This window comes from Balaenoptera ricei, chromosome 13 (genome assembly GCF_028023285.1).
Source record: "Balaenoptera ricei isolate mBalRic1 chromosome 13, mBalRic1.hap2, whole genome shotgun sequence".
NCBI classification, from domain to species: Eukaryota; Metazoa; Chordata; class Mammalia; order Artiodactyla; family Balaenopteridae; genus Balaenoptera; species Balaenoptera ricei.
The window spans coordinates 12,629,956-12,647,719 of NC_082651.1; the positions used below are offsets into that span (position 1 = coordinate 12,629,956).

Consider the following 17,764-nt stretch of genomic DNA (forward strand, 5'->3'; position numbering starts at 1 on the left):
GATGGATCCATTCCCTAATTCTCTAGGAATTAGGTCTGACCCTAATTCCTCTAGAATCACTAGAGGAGATTTTTTAAAATCCCAATGCCTAAGCTGCAGTGCTGGCCAGTTAATTCAAGCTCTGGGTGAAACCTAGGCATCAGAACTTTAAAAGCTCCCCTAGAGATCCTGTTGTTCTGCTGGTTTTGAAAGCACGGTGGAGAGTTAGAAAATGATGGGGAAGAGTCAGTCAGTCGCAGTCTGCTGGGGAAGCTTCTTTTGCAAAGCACTTCTATCAAGAAACAGTCAAATGCTCAAGTCAGAAAGGGGGGTGCAGGCTGAAGGGGGTTATGGGGAGCTGCCTAAAGCCCTTGGAGTTCCTTGGAGCTTCTACTGCTAAAGTGTGTGCACAAGGCCAAGCAAGGGGGAGAGGCACCTGTGGGGCTCCAGTGTTTTTTTTGGGAGCCAATGCATTAGGGGGCCAGGGGAAGTGAGGAGTCACCCTGATAATCATGGGTTTGGCTTAGAGCCCCGAACCCCCACACATCCTCCAGGTGAGGGCACAGAGAGGTTGGGCAGCTTGCTTGGTGTGTTGGGGTCCCTGTTTGCCCCTCTACACCCCTCCCTCATCCTGCTCTACGCCCCAGGAGGCCAGCCTAGGGGGAGGGCGGCAATGAACTCCCTGGGCTCTGGCTCCAGCTGGTTTGTGCTAAAGGATACTAAGTTGCATTTACTTAACTAAGTATAACCCATGTAGGCATTGTTTATCTGAAATCCAAGTGTAACTGGGGCATCCCATTTTTTATCTGGCAACCCCGTGCCTGCCCCCCGGAACCTGTGTAGAAAATCTGACTCACCAACACCATGTTTTATACCAACCCCACTTTTTACCCTGTGCAGGCATCTCAGTGGTTCACTGTCACCTCTGCTTTTTTCTGCTGAGGTTGTGACCCCTCCAGGCACAAGCAACCCACCAATTACTCCCCCTTCTTTCCGGTAAAGCCCCTGCTGGGGCCCCTTCCCTCAGGTCAGCTCTCAGTTTCTGCCTGCACTTTTCCTGCACTAGGTGCATTTACCCCATGAATGGCCCTTCTTCTTTTTAATTCTCTCCAAGTGGCGGAGTGCTGTGCACTCAAGTTAATTTTTACCATTTACAATTTGGGGACAATCAGGTCAGGTGATTTCAGGTGGAAGGTTTTTTTTTAAATGTCCTCTCATTCAGTGTTGCTACGCTTTATCAACTGAGAATCCTTTGCATTTGCATAAAGTGAAATGATTCTAAGTAGACAGTTTCTGCTTGTTCTGGGTTTGGCCTCAGCCATCTTCGGGGGTGAGAGGAGGAGTGTTTAACCAAGTGACAGCGAAGCGCCCACGGACACGATTCAAACATCGGCCTGGGGGGCACACATGGAATTGGGAGGGGGGCTCTGGTCCACATAACAGCCCTTTCTCCTGGGGGGGCCGACACAGGGTGTGACAAGGGGGAGGGACGGGGAGTGGGCACAAACAGGATTCCAGATGCCAAAAAGCCTTTTCTGTAAACTGCAAACCCACCCCAGAATGGGGCCTTTCTCCTCCCAACTGCTAGGGCCTGCTCGATAGCAGATCCCACTGTGGGCAGCGCGGCTGAGGAACCCTTAGCGCCTGGGCAAAAGTGCATCCTCCTGCCCCGCGGTGGGGAGCAAAGAACCCCTAGGAGTTCAAGGATAAGTCCTTTCTCTTGCAGCCTCCTCTGGGTCTCCGGATTTTGAGGCTGAACTTCAGAGAGCTCGGCTCATGTCCCCACCTGTTCTGTTGTCTGAGAAGGAGTAGGAAGAGCCCGGGTGTGGGTCCCACTGGCTGGCACTTCAGCCCTGCCGTTATTTGACCCATCCGGCCAAGGTGCTTCCGGTCCCTTCCCAGGTCTTCGGGGTAGTAAAGCAGGCTGACGGCACATAACACCAGCCTGCGCTCCCTCCCGCGCAGCTGCCGCCCTGCCCAACCCTCCTCTTGCAGCTTGGAGGGACTCCAGGGTCAGGGAGGCGGCGTAAGGTTGCCACTCCACCTACTACCCCGGGACCTGCGATTTCAGCAGCCGCTGCCTCCTTTATCCACCTTGGGCTGTGATCCTGAAGCTTCAATAAAAATCTAAAGGAGCTCACGCTGGGAAAGAGTGGTGAAGACCAGCCCTGGAGAGATTCCTTAGAGCTCTCTTTTCTGATTGCATCAATGCCCACTTAACAGAAAGGACTGGGGGGTCGCAGTCTGCTGGTGAAGCTTCTTTTGCAAAGCACTTCTACCAAGAAAAACTCAAATGCTCAGGTCAAAAAGTGGGGTGCAGGCTGAAGGGGGTTACTTCACAGACCTGAAGTATGCTTTTTGCTCTCATTCATGGGTGGCAATTACGTTGCTCCAGCGTTGCCATTCTCTATGCATTGTCTAAGGCAGACCTTACCCATTAGTCCCAGCACCCATTCCCACAGGGCCCAGCAATTCCTCCTTCGTGTGGTCAACAGGCCGGGTTCAGATGCAGGCAAGTCACAGCAGCAGCTGGTGTCTGTGGAGGCGCTGATCATCTGATCTCGTCTTCTCCCACCCCGCCGGGTACTCCTATCCTTGCAGGGGGTCAGAGCGTGACGGAGCTTTCCTGAGGTCATGGGTCAGGCATCCAGGGACTGGGTGGGCCTTGGCTCTCTAACCACAGAGTTGCTGGCCAACCCCCAAGCATCACTGCCCACCAACCCGCCTGCCATCATGCACGCTCAGCAAGCGCTCAGCAAATATTCATGGATTTAAGGGTGGGATGCGCTACTTGATCACACAGAAAATAGCTTACTTTTAAAAATTTATTTTATTGAAGTATCGTTGATTTACAATGTTGTATTAATTTCTGCTGTACAGCAAAGTGACTCAGTTATACATATATATATACATTGTTCATATTCTTTTCCATTATGGTTTATCACAGGATATTGAATATAGTTCCCTGGGCTATACAGTAGGACCTTGTTGCTTATCCATTCTATATATAATAGTTTGCATCTGCTAATCCCAAACTCCCTCCCAATCCTTCCTCCCCCCACCCCCCGCCCCGTGGCAACCACAAGTCTGTTCTCTATGTCCTTGAGTCTGTTTCTGTTTTATAGATATGTTCATTTGTGTCATATTTTAGATTCCACATATAAGTGATATCATATATTTGTCTTTCTCTGACCTACTTCGCTTAGTATGATCATCTCCAGGTCCATCCATGTTGCTGCAAATAGCATTATTTCATTCTTTTTTATGGCTGAGTAATATTCCATTGTATATATGTACCACATCTTCTTTACCCATCGATCAGTCAGTGGACACTAAGGTTGCTTCCATGTCTTGGCTATCGTGAATAGTGCTGCTGTGAACATAGGGGTGCGTGTATCTTTTTGAATTAGAGTATTCTCCGGATATATGCCCAGGAGTGGGATCGTATGGGAACTCTGTTTTTAGTTTAGAAAATAGCTCCTTCCCTAGCATCCCCTCACTGACCAGTTTTGAGTCTAAGAGGCTGTGGTCCTCAGTATCTGCCCCACGGCAGCTGCAGGTGGTCGGGGGAGGAGATGCTGCTGCAGAGGCCTGGCTACAGTCCCACCGCAGTCCCACTCCCAGCCACAGCACTGTCCCTGCCTGGACCACCTCTCTTCCCTGCTCACCCTTCAGAATCCTCCCTGCCCGCATCACACCCATTTATTCTGTAGGTGTTCGCTGCATATCAGCTCCGTGCCGGGCATCAGGCTGGGCTCAGAGGATACCGCCTCCAGCCCTCAAGGAAGCTGTAGGCAAATTTGTTCAGAAAAACAAGGCAAACCTCAAACAATGGACAATAGGTCTAATCACTTTATTCGTTGGCTGAAGAAACATTTGCTAATCGTTTCCCATGGGCCTGTCCCCGTGCTGAGCACTGGAGGAAGATGATGGTAACACAGTCCTTGTCTTTATGAAGCTGGCCTTGGAATCTGGTCAAGGCCTGGGGGATCATTGGAAACACAGGGGCACACAGCAGGGGCGCTCCACAACCACCTCCAGGACTGGATGGGTGTGGCCCCCTGGGGTGGGCAAATGAACTGCTGGAACATGTAGACAGCTACCCTTGGACCTGAGTGGGAGGCCATTTATCCAAGTTGTTCAGCTGCATTTGCTTGTGAGGCCAAACTTCCCACTTTAGCTGCTGTCCCGTCCGCATGAGAAAATAACCGTGAAAGAAGATGGGAGTGGGGAAGGGAAGGGGAAGATTTCTCATGAATTCCAGTGGCAGCCTGCTTTTCCACGTGTGCCATGGAGAGAGGACCAAATTCTCATTAAGACTCTGGCTGTGGGCTTTTAATACACCTCTGACTCTGGCTAAAAACATTGTCTCTTGGGCTTCCCTGGTGGTGCGGTGGTTGAGAATCTGCCTGCCAATGCAGGGGACACGGGTTCGAGCCCTGGTCTGGGAAGATCCCACATGCCGCGGAGCAACTAGGCCCGTGAGCCACAATTACTGAGCCTGCGCGTCTGGAGCCTGTGCTCCGCAACAAGAGAGGCCGCGATGGTGAGAGGCCCGCGCACCGCGACGAAGAGTGGCCCCCGCTTGCCGCAACTAGAGAAAGCCCTCGCACAGAAACGAAGACCCAACACAGTCAAAAATAAATAAATAAACAAGTAAATTAAAAAAATAAAAAATAAATAAATAAAAACATTGTCTCCACAATGGGGATCATCAAACAGGCCCACCACGTTTGCTTTTGTCATCTTGAAAATGAATTGACAAGAACACGTTAATAAAAAGTAAAAGTTTAAAAAAGTTTTGGTCTGATTGCATCCTCCTACCGTCACTACCTCCCCCCGCCAACAAAATAATTTTAAAGTCTTCCCCTTCTGTGAGGAAAAACGGGGGGAGGGACATTATACAACTGAAGTAGTCAGAACGTTGAAAAATCAGCAGCTTAAAATGTAATTTCTAACTGATCATTGCCCTGACTTTGGGGTCCAAAACCTTGGAATGGTTTTCATCTTGCCTTTTTCCACATTATCCGTATTCAGTCAACGCCCCCATATACGGCTGGCGAGGTTATGCACTGCACAGCACATACTGTAAAGCACCGTTTACACTGAAGACTCTGCGGATGGCAGCACCCCATCCCAGCCCCACTCCTTGCCAAAGCTGTGCAGTGAGAACCTCACCAAGTGTGCGTTGTTGTTCAGCCCTCAGCGTCAACCCCTGTAGATCAGCAGTTCTCAAGTACTTGGGCCATGGCAGGTTTTACTGATACAAAGAGAAAGTAATGGAAGTAATAATAGCTGACGTTTACTGAGCGCTTACTATGAGCCAAACATAGTAATGACTCCTTTATTCCTAACTGCAACGCTGTGGGACACCATTATTACCATCCCCATTTTCCCTATGGGGGCCACAGTATCCAAGCAATGGCCAGGATAAAGCTGCCAGGTGTCCCCTCCTGAGAACTACCCTGTGTTACGCCCTTCCTAAACATTTGGTGTCAAACTGACGTATCTTTTTTTTTAAATATATATTTTTTAAAATTATTGAAGGATAGCTGATTTACAATGTTGTGTTAACTAATGCTGTACACCAGAGTGATTCAGTTATACCTATATATACATTCCTTTTCAGATTCTTTTCCATTATGGCTCATCACAAGATACTGAATACAGTTCCCTTTGCTACACAGTAGGACCTTACTGGTTATCCATTCCGTATGTAGTGGTTTGCAACTGAAACTGAGCTTTCTTTTTGGCATGATGGCGGTACTCGAGGACGCTGTGGGGATCAGCCCCTCTTCTCTTTTCTGCATCCTTCCTGCTACTTCCTGGCCCCTCCCGTAGTTAGGGCTCCGATACCTTCCTGCCGTGTTTCCCACTTCCTGGCCTCCTCCTTCCGGCTCCTCTTCCTCCCTCTCAGGCAGATGTCCACGGCCCGGTCAAGCACGGCTCTGATCTTCTCCCTCCCCTGCTCAGAAACCTTCCAGGAATCCCTATTCCCTCAGCGGGGATTCAGGGCTCTCCACGTTCAGCCTGATTTCACTGGATCTCTCATTTTTCTCCTAGCACAGAAGCACCACCCTGCAGCTAAACTGGTGTTCCCAAACTATTAGGGCCTCTTTCTTTCGCTCCAGTTTTCCACCACCTCTGCCCCTTGAAACCCTGTCCCTCCTCCCCTACCCCTCCTTTAATTCATGCCCTTACTTATTCATTCAACAAACCTATTCTGAGCACCTCCAAGGAACTGACTACAGTGTGGGGGGCTGTCAGTCAGCCCAGCAGGGGAGAAAGAATTGAATGAGTAATTACAGATGTTACAAAAGGGGAGGGTCCCAGCACCTGACCTGGAGGTTTAACTAGACAGGGTGGCGGTGGGGAGATCAGGGAAAGCCTCCCACCAGCACACAGTTAGCTGTGTCCCCTCCCCCCTTTAACTCCTGGGACCCTCTGCTGCCCCTCTCCTGGGGCAGGTGCCTTTCCATATCCCATTAGGCAGTCACAGCAAATCTTAGACCTGGAGGTGCTATTATGTAAATATCTGTTGGCAACTAAATCGTACTACCAGCTTCTGGCAAATGAAATTGTGGAGATCAGTTATCTTTTAAACCGTCCATAGTGATTACAGGGTTTTGGCTGCTCCCCAGTTTCAGTGATGTCATCTGACCGGGCGGCTTTGCCATTAGTTCGTTCAATGAGCAGCTCAGCTCATAGTAAACTAAAGCTTATACCCCAGACTATAACCAGAGGTTATCTTGCGCGGTTGGGATTACAAAACAGGTTTCCATTTTATACTTTCTGTGCTCCCATAAATAGTTGAATTTTTTACAACAGACTTGTGTTACCTTTATAATTAGAAATGCTCAATTTTTTTTTTTAATATTTATTTATTTGGCTGCATTGGGTCTTAGTTGCGGCGTGCAGGAACTTTCATTGCGGTGTGCGGGGCTTCTCTCTAGTTGTGGCAGGTGGGCTCCAGAGTGTGCGGGCTCAGTAGTTGCAACACGTGGGCTCTCTAGTTGTGGCTCACGGGCTCCAGAGCGCACAGGCTTAGTTGCCCCGCTGCATGTGGGATCTTAGTTCCCCAACCGGGGGTTGAACCTGCATCCCCTGCATTGGAAAGCAGAGTCTTAACCACTGGACCACCAGGGAAGTCCCAGGAATGTTCAGTGTTTTTAAGGAAATTAAACAAACCAAAGGAAGCATCATTTGCTTCTCCCACTCTACTTTTTTGCCTTATATTTAACACACAACGACAAAAAAGTTATTTGGACAAAACCCCTGACTCCCCACCTGAAGAAATAGGAAAGACTGCAGGTAAGTTTGCCTCCAAGAGGCAGAGGTGAATTGTAAGTGCTTTGAAGCCTGTAGAAAAAGAGTGTTCTGAGGAGGGTCTGCAGGCATAAGATAAATAGCCAGAGCAGCCATTACTGCAGAGGGATCCCCAAATCAGACAAGATGGGGAGCATCCATTATTGCAGAAGAGACCCCCAAATCAGAGAAGATGGGCTTCACCTCTTCCTGCCATTCCTGTACATAAAGTTTGCCTGGCATGGGGACGACAGGAGAGGCAGGGGCCCCTCTCTGCAGAATCACCCTGACCTCTACTCCTTGGAATAAATCACCACTCCCATCACAGCACACTAATCTGTCTGGACGACTGAGCTCAAGGCCAGCCAGCAGTCGACCCACAAAGCCCTCCCCCAGAGCCTGCAGAGAACCCCTGCACTCCCAGAGCCCCCGAAACCTCAGCCTCAAGGACAAGCAATGAGCTCTCCCTGGTTTCTTATAGTGAAACCTCTTGTCCTCCAACCTGGCATTCACCCCGGACGCAGTTCCCAAATGCAGCAACTGTGAGAGTTGACCTGGTCGGGGGGAGAGAGCCGGATGGAGAGGAGTTCCTGGCAGGAGCCCCGGCCCTCCACTGAGGGATAAGTGTGGTCCAGAGTGACCTACAGGGAGGAAGCCAGAGGTACAAATTCTCAGATCCCCGCTTTTGCCCCCAAATCTGCTTGTACCTCCATTCACCCAATAAGTACTTAACTGAATCCTTATACTCAAAAAATTTTTTTAAGATTTTTTTTTTTGATGTGGACCATTTTTCAAGTCTTTATTGAATTTGTTACAATATTGCTTCTGTTTTATGTTTTGGTTTTTTGGCCGCGAGGCATGTGGGATCTTAGCTCCCTGACCGGGGATCGAACCTGCAGCCCCTGCACTGGAAGGCAAAGTCTTAACCACTGGACCGCCAGGGAAGTCCCTATACTAAAAATTTCTTGTTGTTTATCTGAAATTCAAGTTTAACTGGGTGTCTTCTGTTCTTGTTTGCTAAGTCTGCACCCCCTGCACACACGCACTCAGGAGCGCAGGAGGGTGTGACATCCTGAGCGTGGCAGGAGGCAGGAGGCGCCTTGAGCAGGCATGGGGCGCCTCTGTGTACCCCCGGTCACTCACCCACAAGATGCCAGCCTGTGTCTCTCCTCCCTGCCTGTCTCACCACCCGTGGTCAAAGCATTTGAATAAATTACAACTAGTATAGAATGTACGTTCCAAAAATGCCTTTAAAACTAAAAGTACAACTGTTGTGAGCCTATATTTTTAGAAATTCTTGTGGGTCAAATGAAATCAAAGTATTTCCAGGTCTATTCCTGCAGGCAAGCATTTTGCTGGAAGCTCCAAGTCATTCTATAGCTGGTGACATAAGCACATGTTGATTTTTTTCCCCCCATGCCTAGGGTAGGTCATGCTGAGGCACAAGAATTGTAAACTCGCCCCTTTGTGACCAGTAGCAGCCTTTGCAAGACTGTTGGCCAAGCATAGTCTTCTGACTGAGCAGAGAGTAGGAAGGTGATCTCAGGCGCCATCACCTGCCTGCCGTGCTGGTGAGATGGGTATGAGGGATTTGGAATGAGTCACAAATTTCAAAAAATGGGTGAGGGTCTTCCCTGGTGGTCCAGTGGTTACAACTCCGTGCTTCCAATGCAAGGGACGCGGGTTCGATCCCTGGTTGGGGAGCTAAGATCCCACGTGCAATGCGGCGCGGTGGCCAAAAAAAAAAAAAATATGGGTGAAGTGCTCAAAAGATACAAACTTCCAGTTATAAAATAGGTAAGTCCTGGGGATGTAATGGAGTTAATGCTGACTGTAGTTAATAGTACTGTATCATATATTTGAAAGTTGCTAAGAGGGTAGATCTTAAAAGTTCTCATCACAAGAGAAAAAGTGTCTCACTATGTGTGGTGATGGATATTAACTAGACTTATTGCAGCGATCATTTGGCAAAATATACAAATATGGAATCACTGCATTGTACACCTGAAACAAATATGTAATATATATATCAATTATGTCTCAATTTAAAAAAAGAAAAAATTTTGATGGGGGCATTATATTTCTTACGTATTCTTTAGAAAGAAGGAAGTAAGCAAATGAATGAACTTGTGAAAGAGAATATTCACACTGTTCGTGTGTATTAAATAAATTCCACTCATCCTTTCTGAGGACATTCAGGATGCCTGTTACTCTCTCATCATGGCCTGTTAAGTTGGGGACCTACTTGGAAAACTCCATTATTTAAAAGGCTAAAAATCCAATCTTCTGTTTTGCAGCTGTCGCTGAGGTGAGCAAAGAAACCAAGCCCAACCCGCTGTTCCCCGGCTCTTTCCCGGGAAGCCTGCAGACTGACCACACACCATTTTCCTTTCCTCACACCAGTGGGTTCCAGCCCACCTCCGTGTTTCCACCCATCCAGCCTGGAAGACCGCACACCGGAAATGCAGCCCTTCCCGGAGTGACGTCCGCCAGGTCCACGTCCCTACCGCCTCTTGCATTTAATCACACGGTTGGCCACATCATACTTTCTGAACACAAAGATGTCAAGTTTAATTGCTCGATCAACATACCTAATATATACCAGGACAGTGCAGCTATTTCTTGGTGGAAAGATGGGAAGGAATTGCTGGGGGCCCATCATGCAATCACTCAGTTTTATCCAGATGATGAAGTTACAGCAATCATCGCTTCCTTCAGGTAAGTGTTCTTTCTTCCTTTCTTTTAAAATGTTTTTACGCTTTTGCTCATTCAAAAGCAAAAGGCTTGTAAAGAACTAACAGCCTTCTGATTTCTGTGTTAGCAACCCCACTGGTCCATTTAGAGTGTAGATTAATAGCTGATTGTATTGCCGATTTCTTTTCTACTGGCTTTTGGCCCTACTGGAACTCTTGGTGATCAGATGCTCCTCCCAGCTGGCCTGTAAGTCCTGTCAAGGCCTGCTGGACTCAAGAGCTCTCCCAGCGAGTGAGAACAGTGAGAACAGGAGACATCTAACTCACCAGGTGGGCGTGGAACTTGTGAAACAAGGTGGCCCTCCACCCCTTTCGTTCGCCCTATCTCCTCTCCCAGCACCCTCTGCGGCTGCAGATGCTGGTACTGATGCTGCCCTCATGTTGGGGTAGGAAGGAGGCGGAAAGTGTGAAGTCTGGGGAATTGAGACAGATCTTTGGCCACGTGGCTCACCATCTCAGCATTCCGCTTTGCGTTGGCAGGGGCAGGCCCAATGAGTTGCAGGGAGTGACAAGGATAAGCCAGGCCAGGACATAAATCTGGAATAATCCATCGTCCCAAGGGTTGAGCCCTCATACCGCAGATACTGGAGACAGCGAGACAGCTGCTTCTCTTCTCACCGTCCCTTTTCATTCTCTACTCTTTCCTCTTAGCCAGGAGGGGTTTTGTTTGTTTGTGTTTACATCAGGACTTCCTGGCATGTACAGTTTTAGAATTAGGTGGACTGTGGCCGCTAAAGGTTCAGAATGAATTCGGAGCCCGGCAGCATTGACTCAAGAGGCTTTTCTCTGGGATTCCTCCACGCCGAGTGGAACCCTCTTTGATCTGCTGTGTTTTCACTTTCTCCAACCTGATGTTTGGGCCTCTTCCAGACTGTGTCATGTCTTCTGGTGAATCATTGTGTGTTTCCTTTTCAGAAAACCACCTCGGAGTTACCATAGACCTGATGACTCCAGTTAGAGTTTAGTGTGTCAACACATTCATAAGATGACCCCCCTTTTTAGCATTTTCCCAGTTATCTTGGTCATCATCAAGGAAAAGAAAACAATTTCCGCATTTCCCGTTGGTCGATTTAAACTCTGGCTGGGTCTCTCGGGCTGCCATTCTCCGCCAGTGTCAAGACTCGGGTGTCTTGCTCAGGACTATATTTTTTTCTCCATCAACTACAAAACACAGACGTTTTTCCATTATATAGACACAGCTTCTGATGGGAGAACTAAAATCACCATTTCATAATGAATAAGGTTTAAATGCTTATGGAAACAAAAAGCTGGCACATTTGTCTCACCCAGGGTCATTTAGGAGGAAAGCGCAGCCCTGCTGTCTGAGCTGCAAGTCCCAGGTGGAGGTCCTGCCACCGGCCCCCATGAGACCATGGGTGAGCCGCTGCATCTTCCCTGGTCTTCTTGCCAAGGAGATGGGTTTGGACCGCCTGACTGGCAGCTCTAGGTGTGCTCTAAGGGGCCATTAGATATTCAAAAGATTTGGAGAGTTTTTAAACTTAGACAGTGTCTTATTCTGAACTGATGTTTTTAGAGTTCAGAAGGTGACTGGGTGATATTTTGAGAACTTTAGAGAAAAATGTATACTTTTGCATGTATTCGGCTGAACTCTCATAAACTCATTTGGAAGAGAAAAAAATCTTATGTGACCTCCCAACTAAGCAAATTTAGTGATCAGAATTCTTGCAAAGGATGGACACTCAGCTGAACTGAGTAATATCTGGAACAGCACTAAGTCCACCGTTAGAATATTCTTCAACTTTATTAAGCAGCACTGTAGCTGTGGGTGATTCAGTGAAGTAAATTATAGTGACTTGATCAAGATTATCAATATTTGTGTAATTTCTTCCCAAGAGAAAAGGATGTTGGAGACCCTAATTTGATGTCTTTTATATGAGGACCCTGAGGTCCTTAAGAGTAGGGTGTCTTGCCCAGGATCACTAGATAGTAAGCTGGTCATCCTTAACCAGGGAACCTGATATGCACACCTGCAGTATCCTCTCTTCTCAAATCTTCACGGGCCCTAAGGAAATCCACTCTGGTTCCCAGAAACAGTGAAGAGTTAAACACTAGTTCTAGGTTTTCAGTGGATGCCATTTTATCAGGAATTCGTTAGCCTACAATTTTGCTGGAGTTGCCACTAACAGGACCTGCATGGACCACGTTTATTTAAGGGAATGTGCAAAAGATAGATGTCTGTATATAGGCAGGGGTCAGAGGAACTATAAAGAAAAACACAAAGTATTTTCAGTTAGATCACGGAACCATTTTTCTATAAGGTGTTATTATAATAAAAAAAGGACAGAATGGACATGAATTTTGAGATGATTAGGTCTCCGGATTGGGGAGTCCACAGTTTGCACCTGCACTTGTGCTTTAAATACGAAGCAGCTGGGAGTTGCTGAAGCCTGGCAGGATTGTGGATGCTGCATTTAACTCTCTTAGCCTGATATTGGTTCATGTTTTCTCTTTCATATCATGCAGACCCTTGGCTCCTGCCCACCCCACACTTAAACTCCCAAACTCCTCATTCTAAAAATTAGGGTTAGTCAAGCTTCTGGTCTTTGATCCTAAAACAAAACCTGTCCTGGTTGAAGGTGTAGTTTAAGAGGCGTGCAGATTTAAAGCACTGGAACTTTCATCTCTCTTATACCTTCCACTCTTTCTCACAGTGGCCATCATAGCGCTCTCCTTTCCAAAGGAAGAAGAGAATGTGATAAGTAATTTACACTAAGGAAAGCTTTAACATTCACTGGTGACATCATTTTAGGCACAAGGAATAGAGATTTTTTTTTCAAATCACAACACAGGCAACTGCCCACTAGTTATAAAAACAGCCAGCCTTGCCCTGAACGTCTGGGCATTGAGACACGAAGGACAGACCTGGTCCTGTCCTGCTTGTGCTGTGAACAGAATGGAGGGGAAGGGAGGCTCAAATGTCAAGTGCAGAAGCGCTAAGGTGGCGTTGATGTGTTTAAGGTAGTGTTGCCATCAGATTTTAGATTTGGCCTTTAGGGGAGGAGGGCCCTGCGTCAGGACCAAGGGAAGGACACTTCTGCTGCTCAGGGGTGACCACATCTTGTAGTCAACCCTCAGTTTACTGAAACTAGGTGTGGGAGGGTAGGAATGATAGGAGGAACTCACAGGCATTTCAGTATGAATCCCATGTACCCTGGAAAGGTTAAAGGAGATTTGTTTTGGCATCATGCGTGAGAGTATCCCCAGCCCAGCAGATTTCTGAAACTACTTGGTCTTAGCTCCTATATATGTGCATTTTTAAGTTATTTTAATAGTTATGTATGTATTTTGTTTTCATAGTTATATATGTATTTTGTTAAATACTTGGAAGATATCAAACAAGTACAGAGAAGGAAACTATGGCCCACAACCCCGAGAAAACTTTTCCAAGCATATGGAACTCTAAGATGCTTGAAATCAAATTAGTATTTTATTACATAGATGTATGTCTTATTTCATGCACTTATCATTGTATGATGAACATTTACCTATATTACTAGAAGTCTTCAAAATATTTTAATGGCTGTGGTATGCCACTGTAACTTGCTATTGTAAAACAGATTCATTTATAGAGAGTGCAAATGGAATTATAAAGGGAAAACGTTAAAAATTATTTTCAAAATGCCAAGGTTGGTGGCATACACAAGGGAAGAAGTAACTGATGTGGGACTTCAAATCCAGATGCCCTCTTGAGCTGGGTCTATCCTATGCTAATAGTTCACGTTTCACTTAGATGTCTATTATTATTGATAGAGTCGAGTCATCTTTCATTAATGGGTGTAGGAAGCATTCAGTGTCTGCTAGTAGGTTGGAGTATTCTTAACTGATAGCCTGGTGATGAATACTGAAAATCCACACCACCATCCCTACTTACCCCCCCACCCCTTGCATAGTCCTGGATGGTACATCACTTGAAAGCAGTTGCTAGACTGTGGGACTTAGGTCACCAGGCTGAGCATCCCCCTTGACACTCCAACCAGTATCCCGCCCCATCTACACCTGTTATCAGCTCGTCCAGCCCCGGGACCCTGCTTAGCCAAGAGCTTCCCCTGAAGTCTCTAAAGGAGGGTGTAATTTGTGGGACATAGATCTAAAATCTGGTATGGGGTGTAAAAAGCTCTCTTGCTTAGGTGGAAACACTCCCTCATCAGGTAAAACACTCCCTCATCAGGAAGGCACCAGCCTTGAGATCAGAAGACTTGGGGAGACTCACCCGCAAGCAAAAACAAAAGCTGATGTTCCTGTAAACTGACAGGCCCTGCAGATTTAGTTATTGGGTGATTTATGGAGAAGGGAAAGTATTTGATGTTTGTTTTCTTTGTAGTCTAGGTATTCCCAGTACTCTTTAAATTCTGGCGTCCTTCCCAGTAGCTAAAGCTAGAAGGATTTTACTTTCTTCCTACATTTTCTTGGTAAACATGTTAAGTAGGTAGTTTGGGTCCCTGCGGGCTCCTGGCGCCTGAGACGCTTGTGTTGGCGGGGCCCCCGCAGGCGCTGCGTGCCGAGACCCTTGCCACAGGCGGGGCGGGGTGCGGGTGTGCATCTGCCTGATGCCATTGCTGGCTGTTCTTTATACTGTGACCCCAAAATGGAGTCGTGCATGAGAAATCAGCCAAACATCTAGAAAGTAAGAACCTAATTTGTTTAGCCAAACCATCAGCTGGAAAAGTTATTTTTAGCCATTGATCCCTGAGACTTTTGGACTTGCTTTATATTCAGACTTCCTTTCAGCTCAGGTTTTGTCCAAGATCCCTGAGCTCAGGTGATCCATGGAATCCTGTCAGCGCCATCTGAACGATGGCAGGATAAAACAGGATGCTTATCAGTGGGTCGTCTTTGTATTTCTTTTAAAAGTTTTTTTTCCATTTTTCATGGGTTTTTTTTTATTGTGGTAACATACACATAACATAAAACTTACCATTTTAACCCTTTTTGAATATCCAAGTCAGTGGCCTTGAGTACATTCACGTCGTTATGCCACTGTCACCACCATACATCTCCAGAGCTCTTTCATCATCTCAAACTGAAACCCCATAACCATGAAACACTAACTCCCCGCTCCCCTTCCCCTCCAGCCCTCGGTAACCTCTATTCCACATTCTTTCTCTGTGAATTTGACTACTCTAGGCATTCATCCAATATTGGTCCTTTTTTATACGTCTTTTAAGAAGGCTTGAGAGCTTAGGTACTCCTTGCGAGCCATTTCTGAGCAGACCAGCCTAGTTGTAATAGGTCTGAGGGCCAGAGAGATGCTGTGTGTCCTTGTAGGATGCCCTGGGGCTACGTCAGCTGAGGGGATGCTGGTGTGATGGGCTTTTGCAGCTGTTGTCCCACCGCCATGGCTCTCTCCAGGTGGTTCCTGTCTAGACGCTGTGGCAGAATCTGTGGTTTCTTTGGTCTTCCCCTGTTCAGATGTTTGACCAGAAGCTGATGGAATTCTTATACTTTTTTTTAAAGTGCCTACACATGGTAAAGTAGTCTAACTGTCCGAAGGTTAGCTCTTGCATTCCAGCCCCCTTGCTCTTTCCCAGTCGGGAGCTGAGGTGACCCATTTATTGGGTAACTTTCCAGAGATATTCAGTCCGTGAGTCGTGTGTGTGTGTGTGTGTGTGTGTGTGTGGTGTGTGTGTGCATGCCCGTGCCAGGCCCCAGCATGGTATGTTAATCTAATAGGGTACTACTCACAGCTGTGGTTAAATCAGTGCCCAGAGTTCACAATTTTTGTGGCTATGGAAATGCTATTTTCAGGCGAATCATGTGGTCAGCTGTAATGACATCGTACTTCTTGTAGAGCTTTTTGATTTTCCTGAATTTAATAGTTTCCTTGCCTGTTGGTTCGCTGAATTGTCTAAGTTTCAATCGCTCATTCTCCCCCCACGTTTTAAAGGAAAATATGCATCTCCTCTCAAAATGACCAAATTCTCAGGACTGGTGTTTTTCCTTGGAGGTGCCAGTCCTGGAGCTGTCCCTTTCCCTCCCGCCCAGACACGTTGCCCTCCAGGTCTGGGGTCTGGCTGAGTCAACTTTGCTGTCATTTTGGGGAGCCTCGTTCCTGCTGATTTCCAGCTTCTGTTCCCTGGAGCTCAGCTCCCCCTCTTCCTGGCTTTACTCTGTCACCTTGGCATGGGGCCCAGCCTCTACTCACTTGCTGGCCGCTCACGTGTCTGAAAATGCCATGTTTTTCCTACCACCACCTTGAGGTAGTTTGGCCAGATACAGAATTCAAAAGGAAAATAATTTCCTGCTGTCATCTTGAAATCATTGCTCTGTTTCCTTTTCGCTCTCAGAGTTGTTCTTGAGAAGCATGATACTTTTCTGAGTCAGTCGTAAATTACCTGCTTTTCTTTTCTCTGGAAGCTTTTGGGGGGTCTCCACTTTATCTTAGAGGTGTGACATTGCCTGGTGAAGCCCCTTGGTGGGTCTTTTCTCTCTTGCTGTGCTGCCCACCTAGGTGTCAGGTTAGGAAAGACCCGTATCTCCAGTTCCGGACATTTTCTTGAATTATGCCTCCCTCCTCCCCTTTCTGTGTTCTTTCTGGAACTCCTTACTCAGTCATCGTCCGAATGCCTAGGTTGCTATTCTGAGCTCAGAGCCTTTCCTGCTGTTTCTGCTGGGGAGAGGGAGGAGATTGGGGACCAGTCGCCCATCTCCAGTCCCACCCCCCACACTGCCTTCACCCTGGGAGCCTTTACGTGATGTCTAGAAAGCAACAAGAGAATTATTTGTGAAAAACATTTCCTGTGCTATAGGGAAGATGGAGCTGGACTTGCTAATTAACGCAGACACGTTGTCCTTTTCACCCAGTGATGCTAAACCCTGCCTGACGCGAATGAGAAAAGACCAAGCTTTGATCACGTTCCCTTTGCATTCTGCTGCTTTACTCCTAGTCTGAATTTTCCTTGCTGGTTAGTGGAAGGCACTCCTGGACTTTTTTGTGTGGTCTGATTTCTGCTGCCAAAGGTATACTGCCCCATGGTTATTTGTGCCTGCTGGTTTCTTGGGTTTCCGGCGTGCTGTGCATCCCTGGGCTGGGTGCGGTCCCCCTGGGGATGTACCCTGCCTCCCTCTCTGGCCTTCACTTCCTTTCTGGTCCCTGGCTCACTGAGTCATGCAGCAAGCCTGCTACAGCACCGGGGTCCCAGGCCGTGAGCCAGAGCCCAGTCTTCCGAGGGCGTAGGTGTCCTCAGCCTGTCAGATCTTATCGTCTGCTGCATCCAGCCCCTCCCCGAGTCTTGCCTCAAGAAAATGTTGCTTCTTGTAAAGTGAACTTGTGAAACGAGTAGAAAGGATCCTCTCTTCAGTAGCCGTAACCTTGGTTTCCCTTGGAACTGTTAAGACTAGACCGGTCAGCCGTGCAGAATCTGCAGGAGCTGCTGAAAGCCACGTTGTACCGTCCAGCCTCTAGGTGTTACCCACGATGGGCAGCGCATCATCCTAGACGCCTGCTCCCCTCCCTCTTTCTTCAGCCCCTTCCTGTCACCTTGATATCCTGGCAGATTCTAGGGGAAGCGTCAGCTAGCCCGTTATTTGGAGATATTTGTCCTGTGAGGTCTCTTTCCGTCTTCTCCTGGTGACCTCTAGGCATTGTGACATTCAGCTCCTGCCCTAAAGCATGGAGAGACCGGCCTTTCCTTGACCCCTGCATCCTCCCCAAGTCCAACAGTCATTCATCAGGTGCATTCCAGAATTATATCGCTCCTACGTAGGCA

The 17,764-nt window shown here is 47.5% G+C and overlaps 1 protein-coding gene across 2 annotated transcripts in view; it reads left to right on the top strand.

Annotated features, from left to right (window-relative positions):
- The window catches only part of MERTK (MER proto-oncogene, tyrosine kinase), a 114,933-nt gene that overhangs the window by 14,121 nt on the left and 83,048 nt on the right, over window positions 1-17,764 (top strand). For both annotated transcript variants that reach the window (XM_059942216.1, XM_059942217.1), the window contains exon 2: window positions 9,582-10,002. In XM_059942216.1, coding sequence (XP_059798199.1) covers window positions 9,582-10,002 — 421 coding nt within the window. The remainder of the gene's footprint in view (window positions 1-9,581; window positions 10,003-17,764) is intronic.